Source organism: Benincasa hispida, chromosome 6, assembly GCF_027475165.1.
Source record: "Benincasa hispida cultivar pf3 chromosome 6, pf3_genome.v1.1, whole genome shotgun sequence".
NCBI lineage: Eukaryota > Viridiplantae > Streptophyta > Magnoliopsida > Cucurbitales > Cucurbitaceae > Benincasa > Benincasa hispida.
The window spans coordinates 2285728-2306452 of record NC_143483.1 but is presented as its reverse complement, the minus strand read 5'-3'; the positions used below and the strand labels follow the sequence as shown (position 1 = coordinate 2306452).

The 20725-nt window shown below is 32.2% G+C and overlaps 1 protein-coding gene and 1 pseudogene across 1 annotated transcript; both read right to left on the bottom strand.

Annotated features, from left to right (window-relative positions):
- Positions 1-4568: 4568 nt before the first annotated feature.
- On the bottom strand, positions 4569-7864 carry LOC120080171 (putative carboxylesterase 18). Its single transcript, XM_039034744.2, has 2 exons — positions 7183-7864; positions 4569-5153 (listed from the first exon to the last, which is right to left on the bottom strand). The coding sequence occupies exons 1-2, from the start codon at positions 7760-7762 to the stop codon at positions 4747-4749; spliced, it is 987 nt and encodes a 328-aa protein (XP_038890672.1). The 5' UTR covers positions 7763-7864; the 3' UTR covers positions 4569-4746.
- Positions 7865-16411: 8547 nt separating this feature from the next.
- Positions 16412-17077, bottom strand: LOC150035345 (secreted RxLR effector protein 161 pseudogene; annotated as a pseudogene).
- Positions 17078-20725: the final 3648 nt, after the last annotated feature.

Sequence of the window (20725 nt, the reverse complement as noted above, 5' to 3'; positions counted from 1 at the left end):
CTTGCTCTTTCGACAAGTATAACGAAAATGCACGTTTCTCGAGATGATCCAAGGTAAAAAACAGGGACTTGAAAACTAAATGATGTTTGTAAAGTAATGCGTTTGCGGCGGGGAATAAGAATAAAAAGAAAGAAGTTAATTAACTATGTGCTACTCCTACTCCTAGCTAAACAAACTGAGTAATGGAAGTTTGGCTATGAGAATTGGTAGAAATGCGGTAACTATTAACGCATATTAAGATGCATGGAGAAATAGAATTATGGAGAGGATAAATTCACCGCGTCATTAAGCTTAACTGCAAGGGTAATCCTAGCTCACCACGCTAATGCATCGCACACCTCTCAGTGGTCAGCCACATGCTTATATCTCCATAACGCATGGTTGTGTTGAGCATAAGATTATTCCTATCTCTAGGAACACTGGTTACTTTGTTTAGTGAGTTCCACTACTTACCCTCTTGGGCAGTTGGTTATAGCCACCCAGCTCATAGACAAGCATTGCGATGGCCTCACACTAAGCAAAGAGGATTGGTTCACTATACTTGTGCAACGCACACTTCTCGGTGGGTTACTACATGTGTCATATCTCTATACCGCATGATTGAGTACGCGATAACTCTTGTAATCAACGCTTAACTAATTTCAATGAAAGTAAAAGATGAATAAGAAGAAGAAGATGATGAAGATGGTGTTGAAGGAACTAAAGAGATGCATTAATTACAAAATGTATTAATGTCTTAAGCCAAAATGTAATACAATACAGAGATAAGAAGAGAGGTGGAGGGCTTGATGTAAGCAATCTTTTGCTTCCATCAGATGTATGTCAAGGTTGCCTGTGGTGTCATGGATGGGTGGTGGAGTAGTTTCTCTCGAGCTCTATCTCCAGCGAAGCTCCGGTCGTCACTCGAAAAGGGATGGGAATGAAGAACTCTAAAAAAATATCTTGCTCACACTCTCATCTGAGTTCACAAGAATCTTCCTAAAATAGAGACTTAGATGCTTGAATTTAGGCTCCAAGGCTCTATTTATAGAGGTCGAACGCCAACAACATTGGTAGTCCTACTCTGAGTCACTATCATTTCTGACGCGGTAGGTGAAGTGTCAGCATCATCTTATCTCTTTGTTACTCCCAAGATATGCATTCATGATTGTTTCTTCTGAAGTATCAACGCATTCCACCCACTTTACGATCGATATTCTATTACGGTTCACTCTGTAGTTGCAGCATTCCATGTGACGAACTGGTATTCACGAAGATCAACGCATGCAATCAACTTTGCGATGGTCTGGAATCAACGCATGCGATCGATTCCTGCAATAGCTACAAAAATAGACATTTTGATGCAGAATAACGCGTGATATAGGGTTAACGGGGAGTTTCAGTGCTAATCGACGCAAGCTCATTTTTTCACATAAATCCTTAGTATTATCAATGCATATTCTGCTTATCAAGTCTCATAATTTTAAGTAAAAGGCTACAATAGCTTGTATTTCTATAAACTATCAAAAACTAAAAAGAAATTTTAAAAATTGTTTTTGTTTTTTGAATTTGGCTAAGAATTCAACCATTGTAATTAAGAAAGATGCAAATCACTGTAAGAAATGAGAGAAAATAAGTTTAATTTTTAAAAATAAAAAATAAAAAACGAAATGATTACCAACGAGAAGTCAAATTTTAAAATTTAAATTTCCTCAAAACTAATTTTATCGCCTAGTGGTGTACATGAGTTGGGTTGGGGTGGGTTGAAGATGTTTTTAGGACCAACCGGAAGATTTGGGTTGGTTGGGTTGGCTACCCAAATGACCCAAATAAAATTTCCAATCCAACCCAACCCAATCCTTAAAATTCGGATTAGGTTGGGTTGGGTTGTCGGGTTATAATTTTTTTTAATTAAAAATATATAAATTTATATACAACACATGACTAATAACTAAAATCTCATAAAATTCAAATACTAAATACCAAATATCTATGATATTTATTGCAAATTTTTAAAAAAACAAATATCATAACAATTTTAAAAGAAAAATATTAAAAAATCACAAATTAATCAATACAAAGTAATCAAACTTTAAACAAAGATGTATATATATTATTAATATATATATAATTCAGGTTGGGTTGGGTCAACCCAAATTTTTTTTTGGCCAACACATGACCTAACCCAACCCAACTCAAGAACAAAACTAACCCAACTCAATCCTTACATTTTGGGTTGGGTAGTCCAGATTGTTTGGGTTGTCGGGTTATTTGAACACCGCTATTATTGTCGGTACCAACCAAATCAGTGAAAAATAGTCTAAATTGATAAAATTAGGATAGCTAAAAATCAGAAAAAAAAAAAAAGCTAAAAATCATTAAATCACTTATGATAAAATTATATATACATATATTCATTTTACTTTTATTTTATTTCATGTTTTTTCGGATAATTTACACCAACCCCCCCCCCCCAAAAAAAAAAAAAAAAAAAAAAAAACTCCTAAAGACACTTTGAGAAGATAATTTTATAAATTGAAATTGAGTTGTTAAGTTTAATTCAATATATGAAAATGATTAAACAAAATTTTTACGGAGAACATTTTACTTCTTTTTAGAATAAAAATTTAAATAAATGATCCGAGTAATCCAACCCAATTCAAATATTTCATGGTTGGATTGGATTGAGTTCATTCGTTAATTAGAATTATTTGGGTTGAAGAAATTTATGACCCGAACAATTGGGTTGGGTCTAAAAAATTCTTCAACCCAACCCAAACTAACCCATGAACACCTTCGAACATTTCATATCTTCTTCTAAATACTTTCATTTACATGATATCTTTGAATAATTGGTGAGGAGATATGTTTCTGAAACTTCATATTGTTATCGATGTCAATATCTATATCAGTCAATTTAGTAATTTTTTTTTTCTAAATCACGAGAGCATTATAATAATGGCTGCATTAGGTCCATTCCATTTTAGGTGTAAATAATGTAAACAACCTCAATAGAAATCAAATTCTGATTGTGAACCGCCTATGTAAACAAACTCAAAACAATCCAATACCAATTCCTTTTGCGATTGAGGGTTTATTACAATTGATACATGAATGAAAACTCATAAAAATCGGCATTAAAATCTCTCGACAATACTAGAAAAAAAATAGTAAATAAAAAGAAAAAAGTTTGTGTAAATTATACATATCAATCATTTAATTTATTCATTTTGAGTAAAAGTTTCCACTGTGTGTGAATGAACATCAAGGACAAAATGTGATGGCATAGTTAGCTCCACCCGAGCAAGTAAATGTACTTCTTATCATCATATGCATAACTATAAGCTTGAGGACATTGGCTCTTGAATACCTTCGAATAATTCGTCGGCGGGCAAGTTTCCGGCTGATTATGGTCTCCACTGCAACAATATTCCGGCTTATTAAAAGCCATACACGCACTTTTACATGCTATCACTACACCACGTTGGCCACGCACTTTTACATGCTATCACTACGCCACGTTGGCTTTTAACGGCCAATTCCGGTGGACATGGCTTTTAACGGCCAATTCCGGTGGACAAACGGCGTTCACATTTCTTGTACAAACACTTGATCCGCCTATTGGGCTTACTGAAACCAGCAAATTAAGACCCTTTAGGACCCTTATGGCTTTGTTTTTTGTGTCATCCCAAAATGCCTCATACCAATGAAGATAGTTATTCTCACTTATATACCCAATCTTTCTATTATCTAACCAATGTGGGACTTTTGGTTGTATTCCCAATAATCCTCCATCGAATAAAGGACCACCGAGCCTCCGGTCTTAATTAGTCATCCATCCGTCTAACTCTTACCTAGACTAACTCCTCTTCACTGAAGCACACCCATCTATCCGATAAAGTTCTCAACCATAGATTACACCATGACTACTTTTGAGGCTCCACTACATCTTTGATCGACACTGAAGGATTCTACCAACATTGCTAAGTTAGGGACATGACTCTGATACCATTTGTTGGGAAAAAAATCTTGTCACTTCTACCGCACGAAAAAGCAAAAATAACAGAGAAACTGAAAGGAAACCAATAAAATAGGAAACACAAGAATTTACATGAAAAGCTTCCAACATGGAGAAAAACCACAGTCAACCAGAAAGAAATCCACTATGTGAAAAATTGTTACAATCACACGGAATATTCTCTCCCGATTCCAACCCTAGAAACCCATGACTTTCCTTTTTTTTTTTTTTATGTAGGAAAGTGCACTTCTAATATTTTTTCAAAAACCCAACACTAATATCGTAATTAATTGCAACATTGGTAGAAATTAATTACAGAATTTAATTAACTATAGAATGAGTTTGATAGAATTTAAATGATACAAGTGACAATTTTAGAAGCGTAAAATTTGAATTGTTCACTTAAAATATACATGGCACGTAATTTCTACACAATTTTTTGGAAAAGGACCAAATAAATCTAACATTAACCAATGGTGGGCGACTTGGTGAAACATCAAATCTGTTGGTTTATCAATCATCTATTGCCATCCCACAAATTCCTAGTTTTTTATCACTACCCTATACAAAATTTAGAGGACAACTGAGTTTATAATTTATTGAAATTCCAAGAATGAAAGTACAACTTTTTCAACTTAGCCAAATTAAGAAGAAAAAAAACACACACAAACACAATAATTAGCCATCCAAAGAAAAGCCTTATTTGAAACACAATAATGATAAAAAGAAACTTTAGATGATCTTTCATTTTACACTGCCATAAGTTTGTGCATGAAATCACCCACATCTTTGATTAGCAATGAAGCATCCTTCAGCTCAGGAACTGCATAAAATCCATGAATGGCATTTGGATATTCAACCAAATCAACTTCTTTGCCACTCTCTTTCAGCCATTCATAGTACTTTTTCCCCCAATCTAGCAACTGGTCCTTTCCTCCCACGATCAGAAGCGTCGCCGGAAACTTCACGTCGGAAATGTCTCCGGCACGGGGACCGAACACATGCGCCGCCGGGTGGTTTCTGTTAGACCCATTTGGCAAAAACGCCTTCCAAAACCAATCTGCCTCTTCCAAGGTCAACATTGGCGACTTGCCAAATCGAATCTCCGACTCTACTCGCTCCTCTCCCCCGAAAAATGGTTGTATTGCAATTAAACCTTGTTAAGAATATGAATAAAATGTTAATTAAATATACCTAATGTTTTATCCCATTATTTAGTTTGACTATTATAGAAATAGAATATCGAACAATCGACCTTATGTAATAATGGATGTCATTTAATTCTAGATTAATATCGACAGTCATTATACTAAAACTTTTGAGCTCACATGTACACATAAAATGTTAAAGAATATGAATCAAAAGTTTAGTTTAATTTACAACTTATGATGACAAAATTCCTAAAGCTTCAAAAGAAAGTTTGTAAATAAAAGAAACATTAAATTGTGGGGTCCAAGTAGAAGTAGTTGGTTCCTTTTCTACATTACCCCTTAATATCTTAATAGAGTATCTATTCATAGGATACTTTAGGTTGGGTTTGACTCCGTCAAAATTTATAGTTTCGCCTTTTAATCTTAAAAAATACTTAATAAGTCTTTGTGATTTTTAATTATTTTTATATCTAATACGTCCCTAATTCATTTTTTTAAAAAAAAATTAATTGATTATTGACGTACTAAATAAATAACTTTATGTTTAGCAAGTATGTGAATTATAGAAAACGTCAAGTAGGTCAAAAAATAATTACATACATAATTGAGAGTGTTAGGAATTTATTGAACACAAATCTTAAATTTAAGGATCTATTCTACTTTTCTTTCAGAAAAAAAGATTCATAATACTGGACATAAAATGAAAAGTTCAAGAATATGTTAAACCATTTTTACCTACTTCATACAAAGTTGTAAGTTCATAATTGTCAAAACGGACATAATTCAACTTACATACATTGATGTATTGACAACTTAGAAATTTGTTGTTCAAATCGTCATACTTTCTATTATACTATACTAAAAAAAAAAATGTGATGAGTTTATGAAGATATTGATCACTTTTTAAAGTTGAAGTGGGCATCTAAAATGGAGGTGTATGAAGAGATGATAGAGACAGGAGGGAGGGGCGCTATCGAATTGATTGAAATTGGATGAAGAATTCATTTTTTTTTCCCTCTTTTTCATTAAATAATTAGAACGATCACATAAAATAGTAAGATATAATAGATTTGGTTGACCCATGGTTCAAGACATAGGATTAGATTAAGTTCGAATGAATTTCAAATTATTTATACAATTTTTATCTCACTTTATCGTTATTTTTTTGAGAGGCTTAAAATATATAGTCTTTTTTAGAATAAACGTTAATTTGATTGTTCTTAATCTTTGTAGAGTGAAAAGGGAGAATGTATCTATGTTTAAAAATGTTATCATTTTACTCGAGATTTGAATTTTGTTTACATTTGTAACCTATGCTTTAAGATTTACACTTTTTAGTCTCAATTTTTTTACTAAATTTGTTTTTCGTCTAATAATTTTTTAAAAAATTATAATTAATTAGGTTTATTATTTTTCATCAATTAATTAAATTTAAAATGTCAATTCATAGTTATTTTATATTAATTAATAAACAGTCAAATATTGAAAATGAATATTTGAGTGAAAAATCGAGGTTAAAAATATAAAATTTGAAAACTATGATCCAAATTGTAAAACAAGACTCAAATCTCAAAATTAAAATTGTAATATTTTTTTAAAAATTTATGTACTAAATAGAAATCAAACTCAAAACTTAACAATTAAAGAGTGTAATATTTTGTAACCTAAGGATGACTAAGTAAAAACTTATGAACCAAATTTTTTTGTTCCATTTATTTTTTTTCTTTTAAGTTTAGTAACTTAAGTAATCATTAATTTTAAAAAATAATATACTAAATTAATTCAACAAATTTAAAAATATAAACATCAAAATAAATATTTTAAAGTTCTGAAATAAAAATAAAACAAACTTCAAAAGTTTAGAATTTTTAAATTAAAAATTATTATTTTACGAAGCAATGTACTTTTTCCTATTATATTATATTATACACTTTTATTTTTCAAAGTTTCGTCATCATATAACCATATCAATAATTAAATCTAAAGACAATAAACAAAATTTGAAAATGTCATATGGCATAAAACTCATCAAACCTTTAATCTTCAGCTTCTTGAAGTCGTAGCCGCCGGCTTTAACTGCCACTTGGTGAGCCAGGTTGCCGCCGGCACTATCACCGGCAATAAAACACTGATCAAAATCAACGTTCGCCGGAAAAACCAAATCCGTACCGTCGAGAAATTTCAAAGCATCAAATCCATCTTCATAGGGAATTGGGTATCGGTGTTCCGGAGAGAGGCGATAATTAACAGAGACAACCACCACACGTAGGTCACGTGCGAGTCTTCGACAGAAATCATCGTAAGGCATCGAATTAGCCGAAAAAAACACAAACCCGCCGCCGTGATAGTAAACGACGACAGGCAGGGAAACGTTATCGGCGAGCACGGAAGAAGAAGGAAGAAAGAGGCGAAACCAAAGATTGCGGAAGGGGTCGAAAACGACGTCGTTAGTTGAAACGCCGTTACGGGGCTTAGAAGAAGGAGGGGTTTTGGGGTCGAAGAAGCTCATCAAGAAACGGTTGACGGTGATGTTAGGGCGGCGACTTATGAAGGAGGCAATGGAACGGAGGCGGAGAAGAATTCGAAACTTCAATGGAAGCTTTTCCATGGACATTATGGGATTCTGAATATGGGAGAAAATAATTAGCTTAAGTGACTTTTGTTTGGTTTATGTCACTCTATTTATTGCTTAAGTATTTAGTTATAAGATAATGAGAAATGGATCATTTCTTTGAAAGATTTTATACTCGTCCAAGTAAAATGACCGGTCTATAAATTAACCATTAGAATTAATTTCATCAATTTTCGTCATATAAGATCAATTAAAACCGTAAAGCTTGACTTTTAGGTCGATCATCGAAAATAAAAAAGTCATAAAGATAAATTTCGTAGACTTCGTGAAAATCGACTCATAGGATCACCCATAAAAGAAAAATAATGTTTAGGTATGGAACTAACCACATGTTAGGTAAATTATGACAAGATTAAGTTAATAATCGTTAAATTAATTATTCAAAAGATTAATGGTTGCGAAATCATTTTTCTATACAATAAAAAGAATTTGAGACATTTGAGGTATATGATGAAAAATATCCCAAATTCTTTATTCTCTTAACTCTCTTTATTGTGTAGTGCGATTGCCTTTCAAATATTACAAATTTACTAAAATTTGGTATCAATAATATCCCTAATTTGTTTTTTTAGTTTGTTTTCCAAAATTTCATATTAGAGATATCTGTTTTTTTTAATAAATTTATGATCATTTTCTTAAGGGGATGTGAATGAATAATTATTTTTATTATTATTGTCTTTTTTAAAGGGAAGTAACAATGGAAAAAGGAAGACAAAAATAATATTTGGTTTCGTTGGAGATTGCGTGATTATCTATGGAACTTCAATGGGGCAATGTGGGCTCCTTTTCTTATAATATCAGAAGCCGTCTAGAAAAAACAATATTTAAGAAAATAAATTATAGGGAAAATAAACGTTTATGTCGTCAGATTTATAATTTTCGTTTTTTGGTTCCTATGTTATAAAATGATACACATTTAGATTTTTAACCATTTTCGATTTAGTTTAACTTTTGAAAATCAAGCTAATTTTTTTTTTTTTTTTTTCATTTTCTTACCATGACTTGTATCTGTTTTAAATACAAGAGTTTAATTATTTATCAAAATTCAAAAGTAAAACAAGTTTTCAAAACTATTTTTTAGTTTTCAAAATTTGACTTAATTTTTAAAAACACTGACAAAAAATAGATAACAAAGCATGAAATTTTATAGGTAGGATGAGTGTTTATAGACTTAATTTTTAAAAATAAAACAAAAAACTAAGGCCCATCTGGTAACCATTTCGTTTTTTGTTTTTGGTTTTTGAAAATTAAGTTTATAGACACTATTTCCACTTCCAAATTTCTTCATTTGCTATCTACTTTTTACCAATGGTTTAAAAAATCAAGACAAAATTTGAAAACTAAAAAAATAGCTTTTAAAAACTTGTTTTTAGTTTTCTTTTTAATTTAATTTGGCTAAGAATCCAATCATTGTACTTAATAAATATGTTAATCATTGTAGGGAAATAGGCTTCATTTTCAACAATGAAAAACAAAAAACGAAATGGTTATTAAACGGGACCTAAATGGTTACTAAACGAGACCGTAATTTTTAGATTTTTGAAATTGATATCAATTAATTCATAGATTTCAAAATGTTACCATTTTCAATTTGGTCCCTAGGTTTCAAAATTTAAAGTTTTAGCCTCGATTTTACATTAAATAGTTGCTTTCTATCATTAGCATTGATGTCAATTAATTAATTTAAAATAATTATGAAATAAAATTTTAAATTTAATTTTATTGTCAAACTCAATTAATTTTAATTATTTTAATATTATTAAACCAATTAATATACATTAACATTACAGATAAAAAGTGAATAGTTGATGAAAATCAAGATTAAAAGTGTAAATCATGAAATTTAGAGACTAAAATGAAATAAAATTCAAATCTTAAAGGTAAAATTGTAAGATTTTAAACTTGATGACTAAATTTAAATCAAATACAAAATTTAAAGATTAAATATGTAGTGAAGATTAAACATAATGGACGAAAATAATTTTTTCCCCCAAGTTATAAAAAATAATATCGAACTTGTTCCTTGTCAACACTTTGGGCGCCATTTCTTAATCCATCTCAGCGTTTTATAAAAAGTCTTCTAAATAGTCAAAATAATAGGCTGATTTTGAAAATAATAAACGAAAGAAATAATTAAAAAAAATTAGATATATGGCAAAATGTGAGATGCATGTACATAGCAATTACATATAACAATTATATGTATTTCCACATTTTTCCATCGCATAGGATATATGCAGATTTTCCTCCTCTAATGATTAGATGGTGCAGTTTTGAAAATGCGACTAAAATCCTATATTAGTTAAATAAGGAGATGATTATAGATTTATAAGAGAAAATAACTATCTCCACTAATATGAGATATTTTGGCATTCGTGAAACCAAAAACAAAATCACGAAGATTTATGTCTAAAGTAAACAATATCACACCATTGTGGAGATAAGGGTCGTTCTCTCTATCTCTTTTTATCCTCTAACATTGAATCTCTCCTTAAATCTAAGTTTGTTATTCTTTTTAGTTTAAATATGATCAATTAAATTCTTATGGATTAAATTTTCGAATCACGAATTGAAATCATCGAGACTCATTCCTTTACCAACTCTCTAATAGTCAAAAAAGTTCATCTAGATCATTCATATCTTTTGCTATGACCAAGTTCAAACACAAAACTTAGATTTTTTTTTAAATAAAGAATAGTTACCTAGATTTGTTATAACAAGAAGAAATTGGTGGAGGAAGAGGCTATCAATAATAAAACAGTTACATTCTGTTTATTAGTTACAACAATTTATTTGTTACATTTTATTGTAACAATTTATTTGTTACAACAGTTATGATTCTGTTTGAGTTTGTTTGTATTTTCTAGTTGTTAGTTAGTCAAGCAAACTAACAAGTTCTTCTATAAAAGGAACTTGAAGTATGTAAATACAATAAGTGAAAGTAATAAGAAAGTATTTCCACATACCTTTTCTCTCCATTTGTTATGGTATTAGAGCATTTCCGCAAGAGAGAAAATTAAAAACCCACCCGAACGCCATTACCCTCGTGCAGTCCTATTATGATGACATCAGAGAGTTCAACGTCTGGCAACTCTTCGGAACTCGACGCCCAAATGAATCCCTTCATCCTTCAGCATTCAATCATCCCAACCACCAATCTGGTATCTACACCACTTGCAGGATCAAGCAACTACTCTTCATGGAGCAGAGCAATGAAACTTGCATTATCAGGGAAGAACAAGATTGGTTTTATTACTGGAACGATTGAAAAACTATCAGAAGGAAGCTTACAATCAGCATAGAAATGTAATAATGATATGATAACCTCATGGATTATCAACTCAATCTCAAAAGAAATTGTTGCCAGCTTAGTTTACAGGGGAAGCGTCAAAGAGATATGGGATAAATTAAAAGAAAGGTACTGTCAGTCCAATGGGCCACATATATACCAGTTGAGAAAGGATCTTGTAACTACTACTCAAGGAAACCTTTCAGTGGAAGTATATTACGCAAAAATCACTATGATATGGCAAGAACTTGTTGAATACAGACCAACGGATGAATGTACTTGTCAAGGGTCAAAGAAGATGATAAAATTCTTGAATGCAAAATTTGTAATGACATTCCTTATGGGCTTAAACGAGTCATATGCACAAATCAGAGCACAAATTCTATTGATCGACCCTCTGCCAACAATAAACAAGGTATTCTCTTTTATCATCTAAGAAGAAATGCAAAGATCCATTAGATCCACATCTACAATTGAAAGTATAACTCTAATGGCTAATGCTGAGAAAAGATTTACATCTGAGAAATCTAAGAAGAAAGATACTCGGCCAGTATGCACTGTGGATATAGAGGTCATATTTCTGACAAATGTTATAGACTACATGGTTATCTACTAGGGCATAGACTAGCAAATAACAATTCAGTCCATCAACAAAGGCCGCAGAACTCTATGCAAACTAGTAATGAAAAGCCATTAGAAGCTTCTAAAAGCAATCAGTCTGCCTTCTTTGCCAGCCTGAATAATGACCAATACTCACAGCTCTTGAACATGCTGCAAATACACTTGAATAATCAACAAATTGATGAGATCCCTAAGACAGATACTACCCACATAGCAGGTACATGTCTTTCTACTTCACTCATCGAATCTTGTTGGATCATTGATTCTGGAGCCTCTTCTCATATATGCCATGATAAATCTATGTTTAAAGAACTACATAACACTCAAAATATGTCAGTTATACTACCAACTAAAGCTCGTTTGAAGGTTGAGTATGTAGGGGACATTCTAATAGCAAAACAGTTGATATTGAAGGATGTTCTATACATTCCTGATTTCAAATATAATTTGTTATCAGTGAGTGCTTTACTTAAGGATGGAAGATATTATATATCCTTTACTAACACCAATTGTATCATTCAGGACAAGTCAGTTTCGAGAACGATTGGGAGGGCTGAACTAATCAGTGACCTATACTTACTCAAAGTAAATGATGAAAAGAATAAAGACTTGTCTATTGAATCTGCTGACTGGCCTATTGAATCTGCTGTGTTTTTGTGTAAAGCTTCTGCAACTACTTGGCATAATCGTATGGGACACCCCTCTATTAGTAGAATAAAAGAATTGTCAAAGATTATAGAGATTTCTGATTTCTCAAATTGTAAACAATTCTGTCACATTTGTCCTTTAGCTAAACAGAAGCGTCTTTCATTTCCTACCTTAAATAATGTTGCTGAGAATATTTTCGACCTTGTGCACTGTGATATATGGGGTCCCTTTAAAACCCGAACACATGCAGGTCACACTTACTTTGTCACCATTGTTGATGATAAATCAAGGTATACATGGATACATCTCTTGGAAAATAAAAGTGAAATTCTACTATTCATTCCCAGTTTCTTCAAACTTGTTGAGACTCAATTCTTAAAGAAAATCAAAAGTTTTCGTTCTGATAACACTCCTGAATTAAATTTCAGAGAATTTTTTGCCAAAACAGGAACTACTCATCAGTTCTTCTATGCATATACTCCTCGATAGAATTCAGTGGTTGAAAGGAAACATCAACACCTCCTCAACGTTGCAAGAGCCCTAATGTTTCAGTCCAATGTACCTCTCACTTTTTGGGGAGAATGCGTCCTCACTGTAGCATACTTAATCAACAGAACACCTATAGTTTTCCTATCCAACAGCACTCCCTATGTTGTTCTGTTTAACAAAACTATTGACTATGGCTTCATAAAGACATTCGGATGCCTTGCCTATGCTTCTACACCAACAGTCAACAGGTCACTATTTGATCACTTTGAAAACAAAGGTATTACTGAAAATCTTGTTGTTAAAACCTTAGAACGCTTATGTGAGAATAACCACGGTATTAATGATTCACAACCTCATATTGAAACCTCAGAAGAAACCAATCATACCACCCAAACAACCATTCCCACAGCCCCAAGAAGGTCATCGAGAGCACATTACCCACCTTCCTACCTAAAAGACTTCCACTGTAACCTCACATCCCATATAAAATCACCCTTTCCTCTTCACAAATACCTCTCATATAATACTTACAACCAAAACCATAAGACATACATCCTAAATGTCACTTCCATCTATGAACCCACCTATTACCACCAAGCTGCGAACCACCAGATTTGAAAGAAGGCTATGGCAGAGGAAATAGAAGCCATCGAACGAACTAATACATGGACTATTGTCTCTCTTCCAAAGAATCATCATACCGTAGGCAGTAAATGGGTTTACAAAGTCAAGTACAAACAAGATGGAACAGTTGACAGATATAAGGCGAGACTTGTAGCAAAAGGCTACAATCAACAAGAAGGAATAGATTTCTCAGACACCTTCTCACTTGTTGCCAAAATTGTCACTGTTAAAGTCTTCTTCACCCTTGCTGCATCCTACAATTGGTCACTCACTCAAATGGACATCAATAATGCCTTCCTAAATGGTGATTTGTTTAAAGAAGTGCATATGTCTTTTCCATTGGGTTATCAAACCTCACAAGTACCACGAAAAGGTGAGAAACTAGCCTGCAAACTTAACAAATCTATATATGGGCTGAAACAAGCCTCGAGACAATAGTTTCTCAAGTTTACAGCTGCTCTATCTTCACATGGCTTTCATCAATCCAAGTCTGATTATTCTCTTTTTATCCGAGGACATGGACATGATTTTGTATCATTGTTGGTATATGTAGATGACATATTACTAGCTGGACCATCCCCTTAAATACTCAGCTCAGTCAAAGAAGTCTTCAAAGGACATTTCAAACTCAAGGATTTAGACCATGCGAAATATTTTCTGGGATTAGAATTATCCAGATCTCAATAAGGGATCATGATTTCCCAAAGAAAATATTGCCTCCAAATACTTGAGGATACTGGATTTCTTGAAGCTAAACCAGTTACAACTTCTATGGATCCCAATTTGAAACTATCAAAGAATGAAGGGGAGCTTCTAAAGGCAGATGACATCACATGTTATAGGAGACTGATTGGTAGGCTTATATATCTTTAAATATCTCGGCCAGACATATGCTTTGCTGTTCATCGGCTAAGCCAATTCATCCACAACCCCACTAAAGCTCACTTAAATGTCGCTCATCACTTACTCAGGTACCTAAAACGGTCTCCTGGACAAGGCATTTTAATCAGCCCTATCACTTCCTTTCATTTAAAAGCCTTTGTGGATGCTGATTGGAGATCATGTCCTGATACTAGAAGATCCATTACTGGTTTCTGCATATTCTTAGGGGCATCTATCATATCATGAAAATCAAAGAAACAAGCCACTGTTTCTAGATCTTCTGCAGAAGCGGAGTATAGGGCACTAGCCTCAGTTACTAGTGAATTAATGTGGATCTCTCAACTCCTCAAAGATCTTTAGGTTAAGATCCTAATGCCCACTACTGTATTCTGTGACAATCAAGCTGCTATTGCCATTGCCTCTAATCCAATGTTTCATGAGAGGACAAAACACATAGAAATTGTTTGTCATTTTGTTCGGGACAAGATAGCTGATGGGTTCCTTAAGGTTCTCCCTATCTAATCCAGTCAATAACTCGTAGACATGTTCACTAAAGCATTGCCTACATCTGTTTTTTCTAAACTAGTATTCAAGTTGGGCATCATTGACATTCATCGTCCAACTTGAGGGGGAGTATCAACAGTAAAACAGTTACATTCTGTTTATTAGTTACAACAATTTATTTGTTACATTCTATTATAACAATTTATTTGTTACATTCTATTATAACAATTTATTTGTTACAACAGTTATGATTCTGTTCGAGTTTGTTTGTATTTTCCAACTGTTAGTTAGTCAAGCAAACTAACAAGTTCTTCTATAAAAGAAACTTGAAGTATGTAAATACAATAAGTGAAAGTAATAAGAAAGTATTTCCACATACCTTTTCTCTCCATTTGTTAGAGGGAATTGAGCAACATGCACCACATTTCAACTTTCTTTTACATACTTTCATTAAAGTTTTACGAGATCTTCTTTCCATTAATCTTTTTTATTGTTGGAAAAATTTTGATTTCTGTAGGGTTACAAGAAGATGATACAAGTGTACTGTGTACCTTTTGAGAAACGACCAACTTGAAGATGACAACGTGGAGATAATTATATGTTCTTGATGCTAATGCATGTTAAATGTTAATATTAATTTTAGAGTGGGAAGTAGTTGCATGTGTTACTATAATGGGCTTTGAAAAAGCCAAAGAACAACAGAATGATTTTGGACATTGCAAAAGAAAAAAGGCCTAAAGAGGAAAAACCACTTACTACTTTTAGAAATCAGCTGGAAGCTAATACCTTGTGCTAAAAGCATAATCCACATGAAGGAAGATCTTGGCCTTACACATTGACGATCAGATTTAATTACAAGCACTCACTGAAAATGGATTGATTTGAATGACTAACAAAAGGTTATTCTTTCTTGTAGATGCAAAACGAGAGAGAAAAGAAAATTGAGGAAGTGTTGCTGAAATGCTGCAAGAATGGTGATGGAGTTGAAGAACCTGAGCAAGAAGATGAATTAGATAAAGAGAAAAAGCAAGGATAACAAGGATTAACGTGGTTCAGCCCAAAATAGCCTACATTCACGAAGAAAAGCTGGTCATTTAGAGATGGAGAGAGTTTTTTTTTTTAATTTATTTTTTATCATTACAGAGGAGTATCTTACTCTTTTGTTCTTTTTTATGTATATTTTCTTAGTACACAAGTAAAGACTACAAATGTATTTATTGACTGTTTTATGTATAACTGAACAACAAACTTTAAAGTTGATTTCACCTTCTTTTATTAACAATCTCCACCTTGAAATTTACTTCAAGTAGTTTCTTCAGCTTCTCTTTGCTAACTCTCTTATTCCTCAACCTTTGTCTCTCAGCTCAAACCCTATAATATCGAAGCATTTTTGAAGTTTAAGTTGAGTGACAGTCTTGGTTAACATCTTGGAAGCATTCTCTGAGGTATGTACTTTTAACACTTCGATCTGTTTGTTTTCAATCTGCTCTCATATGAAATGAAATTTCACATCAATGTGTTTCGTTTTGTTGTGATATTGAGGATGCTTAGATAAATGTATAGTTCTCCGATTATCACAAAAAAATCTTTATTGTATCTTGCTTAATCCCAAAATCATGTAGAAGCCCTTTTAGGCATAGTCCCTCCTTTATTGCTTCTGAAAGGGCTATAAATTCAGCTTCAGTAGTGAAGAGGGCTACTACTGACTGTAATGTAGCCTTCCAACTTAGAACACACCTTCCATATAGGAAGATATAACCTGATAGGGATCGTCTCTTGTTTAAGTCTCCAACATAGTCAGAGTCACATATCCTACTAATTCTGGTTCTTTGTCTGATAATTGACAGTAGTCTGGCACTTGAAGCGCCTTCAAGATACCTCATTATCCATTTAGTTGCCTCCCAATGCTTCTTGCCTGAATTAGCCATGTACCTACTTACCAGACTTGTAACATAAGCAATATCTGGCCTTGTAGAAATCATTAGGTACATTAAACTTCCCACAACTTGGGAATAAAAAATAGTTAACACTATCTTCAAATGTTCAATGTCTGATTCTTTTGGTGAATTCTCTGCTAAAAATTTGAAATGATTTACAACAGAAGTACAAACTGATTTAGCTTCTATCATGTGATACTTCTTGAGTAACTTTTGACAATATTGTGATTGACCAATGCTGAGTTTGCATGATTTTCTGTTTCTGATTATGTCAATGCCTAAAATTCTGTTTGCATTACCCATGTCCTTCATTTCAAATTCTGATTTAAGTAGACCTTTAACTTTATTTAAGTCTTGCATAGTTGTTCCTGATAGCAACATATCATCCACATAGAGAAGTAGATAGATAGGATGTGAATAGGTGTTAGTGTTTATATACACATAGTTATCATAAGAACTCTTAGTAAAAACATTCTTCTGTACAAAATCGTTGAATCATCTGTTCCAACACCTAGGAGACTGTTTAAGGCCAAATACTGACCTTTTAAGCAGACATAAATGATCTTCTTTCCCTCTAAGTTCATACCCTTTATGTTGGCTCATATAAATGACTTCATCTAAGAAACCATGTAGAAAAGCTGTTTTAACATCAAGAACATCAAGTTGCTCCAGCTCTAGATCATGTTGAACCACAATGGACAGTAAGAGTTTGATAGAAGTTTGCTTGACCACAGGAGAAAATATCTCATTGTAGTCAACACCTAGTCTTTGAGTAAATCCCTTAGCAACTAACCTAGCCTTATATCTAGGTCCTTGACCATTAGGGAATCCTTCCTTATATTTATAAACCCATTTGGATGCAATAGGTTTGCAGCCTTTAGCCAAGAGTACCAACTCCCAAGTGTCATTCTTAACAAGTGATTCAATTTCCTCATTCATTGCCTCTATCCACAATTTAGCTTTAGGACAACTTACTGCTTCTTCAAAAGTAAAGGGTTCAACTTCATTATTTAGGTCTGAAGTATTTAGAGCTAAATTGATATAATCATCATATCTTGAAAGGGGCACTATAGTTCTTCTTTGTCTATCTTTTGCTAGTCTATAACCCCTTAGATCTGGTTCCTCTTGCTCTGGATCAGAAATAGCATCTTTTACATATTTTTCATGATGAAGTAGTTGATCAAAATGTGATTTTGAGCTTGAGGGATCAGTAGTAGGGTTTAGAACTTGCTCCTCAATTGTATCATACATTCCTTGAGATGCTGTAACTGTTGGAGTAGGTTTTCGCATGAACATCTGAGTCTCCCTGAAAATGACATCTCTACTAGTAATACACCTTTTTCTGTAGGATGCCACATTATGAATCCCTTTACTCCTTCAGTGAAACCCAAAGACATACATTTCACTGCTCGGGCAGCCAACTTCCCCTTGTTCTGATGTACAAAACTTGTGAAAAAAGCTAAAGAACAACATAATGATTTTGGGCTTTGCAAAAGAAAAAAGGCCCGAAGAGGAAAAACCACTTATTGCTTTTAGAAATTAGCTGGAAGCTAATACCTTGTGCTAAAAGCACAATCCAAGTGAAGGAAGATCTTGACCTTACACGTTGATGATCAAATTTAATTACAAACACTCACTGAAAATGGAGTGATTTGAATGACTAAAAAAAGGTTATTCTTTCTTTTAGATGCAAAATGAAAGAGAAAAGAAAATTGAGGAAGTGCTGCCGAAATACTGCAAGAATGGTGATGGAGTTGAAGAACCTGAGGAAGAAGATGAAGTAGATGAAGAGAAGAAGCAAGGACACCAAGGATTAACGTGGTTCGACCCAAAATAGCCTACATCCACGAAGAGAAGCTGATCATTTGGAGATTTTTTTTTTTTTTTTTTTTTTTTTTTTTTTTTTTTTTTATCATTATATCTTACTCTTTTGTTCTTTTTGATGTATATTTTCTTAGTACACAAGTAAAGACTACAAATTTATTTATAGACTGTTCTGTGTATAAGTGAATCAACAAACTTTGAAGTTGATTTCCCCTTCTTTTATTAACAACATGTTCTATATATTAAAGGTTTTGAGTACAACATATTTTTTTTATTTCATTCATTATTTTTTTTTTGTTTTCCGACCTTTGTATTCATGATTTCTATGGTTGTTTTGCTTTTATTTCTATTGTTTTCAAAACTTTAGGTTACATTTGGTTACCATTTCGATTTTTTTTTTTTTTTTAAAAATTAAATCTATTTCCTTATATTTTCTTATGATGGTTTGTATCTTTCATCATTAAATTAGATGAATTTTTAGTTAATTTCCAAAAACAAAAACAAGTTTTTTAAAAACTATTCTTTTAGTTTTTTGACTTAGTTTTTCAAAATTTGTACCAAATATAAGCATATAATTAACGTACAAATAAATAATTACACGATCAACTCCAAACAATTTAGAATAGACATATGTATAAGAGAAATTTACTAAACTATTGTTAAATTTCTCATACCAATAATTGGTGGTTGCAATTTGTTGACGAAACTGAGGTTCAAGTTTAGTGAGGATATTTTTTGTAATTTTATATATTATACAAACTGAGGTAGAAGTTTACTAAACCCTCTTTTTCTTTTTTTTTCTTTTTTTTTTTAGTTAAATACTAAAAGTAAACTAATCACACCTATTTCTTATAAACAATTCTTCACATTATCATTTTCGTTCCTTTTATCTATAATATATGTTGTAGAAAATAAGATTCTATAAGTTCTAACCAAGGCTTAATTTTATGAAAATGTTGAGATGAAAAATCAATGACGTCAATCTCAATGTGTATGTGTGGAAAAAGAGCATTTAAATTAATAAAGAAATTATTAAATATTTTACACTACTTTTTAAATCAATTAAAATACTTTTTGTTTATATTATATATTGCAAGAGTATTATTTTTTTTATTTTACTATTTCTTCCATTTTTTTGGTACAATGAATATCAATTCATTTCTTGTATCAATGTCAAACCTATTAACATGTGAAACTATGATACAAATATCGAGATAGAATGTTTTATTAATGAGATAGATGGATGACAATCAAATCTTGCTACGACCACATTTATTTATCCGTAATGCAAATTGGTGCAATCGTAATAGGATTCCATTAATATATAAATCGTAATGATCCACAATCACAAACTTATTAATTGCTTTTGATCTTATTTAATTAGAATTACAAATCTACCACATTTATTATTATCTTATCATTTAGGGACATACAGTCACAATAAAGGTAACAATAACAATAAATGTGACAAAAAAAAAATGTAACAAATTCATAATTCTCATGTTGTAATAGTAATAATAACGTTAATGGTAATGATAGCAACGTCAATTCCAAATGTAATTGGACTGAGCACCTTCTGCTCATCAATTAGTTTGCGTTTTTTTTTTTTTTAATTACAGGTTTGGAAGTAGGTCCCAATTGTTAGTACAAGAATGGAACACAAATAAACAACACAAAACATAATGAAGTGGTATTGAAGAAATTGACACAAAAAAAGAAGAGAGGTAATCTTGGAAGAAAGAAACTTTTATTAAGAACTTACAAAGCTGGATACTTTTGAGTGAATACTCTTTTACTCTCAAGACATTCAGTTACTTTTCTACACTAGCTTTCTAGCTTTGCTTGGCTCACATATGGGGTCACACCTTCTATTTATAGGTATGAGATCCTTGGAGCTCAAGTAAAATTATTTTTCTAGGCTATTCTTGGATCCTACAAACATTCTAGATATTTAAATTATTCTTAAAGGAATTCTCGATTTTCTTGAATCTAAGAAAAATCTAGGATATTTCTAGATCTTTTCTTTTGAGATATTTATTTTACATATTACAACATGCCTCTAGAAAATAATCTAATTTTACATTTTTATGTCATACATTGAATATTGGGGCTGATACCCTAAATCTT